Genomic DNA, 1,085 nt, shown 5'->3' on the forward strand with positions numbered 1-1,085 from the left:
TATATATATATATATATATATATATATATATATATATATATAGTTCCAGAATTCCGCCGCTCAAGGTGGCTGCATGTTGGAGTAGCTCTCTTACATTAATTCTGAGATTTTGCTTTGAAAACTTTAATTACTCTTTTTTCTGGAGGTAAATCGCTTTTTTCAGATTATTCCTTCCTCTGGCTTTGGAAGCTTTGTGTCTGAAAGGTTTTTCACTGAAACCTTCTTTACTTTTGGACGTTTGCTATGATGCATAACCATGTGCTGGTGAAGATTCTCAGTCATGTGATGGACAGATGCGTAACCATGACAACAAGGTGGTTTTCTACAACTGGGAGCTGCTGCTTAACATCTCAAAAACTCAAATGTTATCTCAAATAAAGCCCCGGATCCCAAATTAGTTGAAAAGGAGGCACCACGGATGCATTTCTATCTACGTGGAGGTGGTGCTCGAGTGCCTGACTACCAAGACCTTGGAGGTGGTGGGAAATGAGGTTCTTGGCAGCAGGAGGACCGAGATCGTCCCCCGGCACCTGCAGTTTCATCTGCGGCGACGAGGGACTAAGCAGGCTGCTGGTAGGAGTTGCCATCGCTGGGGGAGGAACTCTTCCCAGCATTCAGGTGGTCCTGCTGCCCAAGAGGACTGAGAGGTCTGCTGGGTCTGGGTGGATGGATCAGCACTTGCAGAGTTTCTTCCGATCCACTGTGGGACGGACCCCTACAAGAGATCCTTCCCACCCATAGCCATCAGCATCTACAACAACTCTAATGAAACTAGGATGAGCTACATTAACAATTAATTTCCCTTTGGGATTAATAAAGTATTTTTGTATATATATATATATATATATATATATATATATATATATATATATATAGTGCATTTATTTATTAAGGAAAAGTTCAACTGAGGCAAACCTTTGCTATAATTTTGAGCAAACAAATAATTGTTTTTAAGTGTTAGTCTTGTTAAATTCTTGTTTTTTTTTTTTTTTTTTTTTTTTTTTTTTTTTTTTTTTTGATTTTTTGATGTTGTTAAATTCTTGTTAAAGTCCTACCGTGCACGCTCCCGCGGCCGCCATTTGGCA

General features: G+C 39.4%; 1 protein-coding gene across 1 annotated transcript in view; it reads right to left on the reverse strand.

Moving 5' to 3' along the window:
* camkk1b (calcium/calmodulin-dependent protein kinase kinase 1, alpha b) overlaps positions 1–587 on the reverse strand; it is a 14,414-nt gene extending 13,827 nt beyond the window's left edge. Inside the window, exon 1 of the mRNA XM_037677863.1 lies at positions 464–587. Within this exon, the coding sequence (XP_037533791.1) occupies positions 464–587 (124 nt within the window). The remainder of the gene's footprint in view (positions 1–463) is intronic.
* Positions 588–1,085: the final 498 nt, after the last annotated feature.

This window comes from Nematolebias whitei, chromosome 6 (genome assembly GCF_014905685.2).
Source record: "Nematolebias whitei isolate Nwh7 chromosome 6, NemWhi1, whole genome shotgun sequence".
NCBI classification, from domain to species: domain Eukaryota; kingdom Metazoa; phylum Chordata; class Actinopteri; order Cyprinodontiformes; family Rivulidae; genus Nematolebias; species Nematolebias whitei.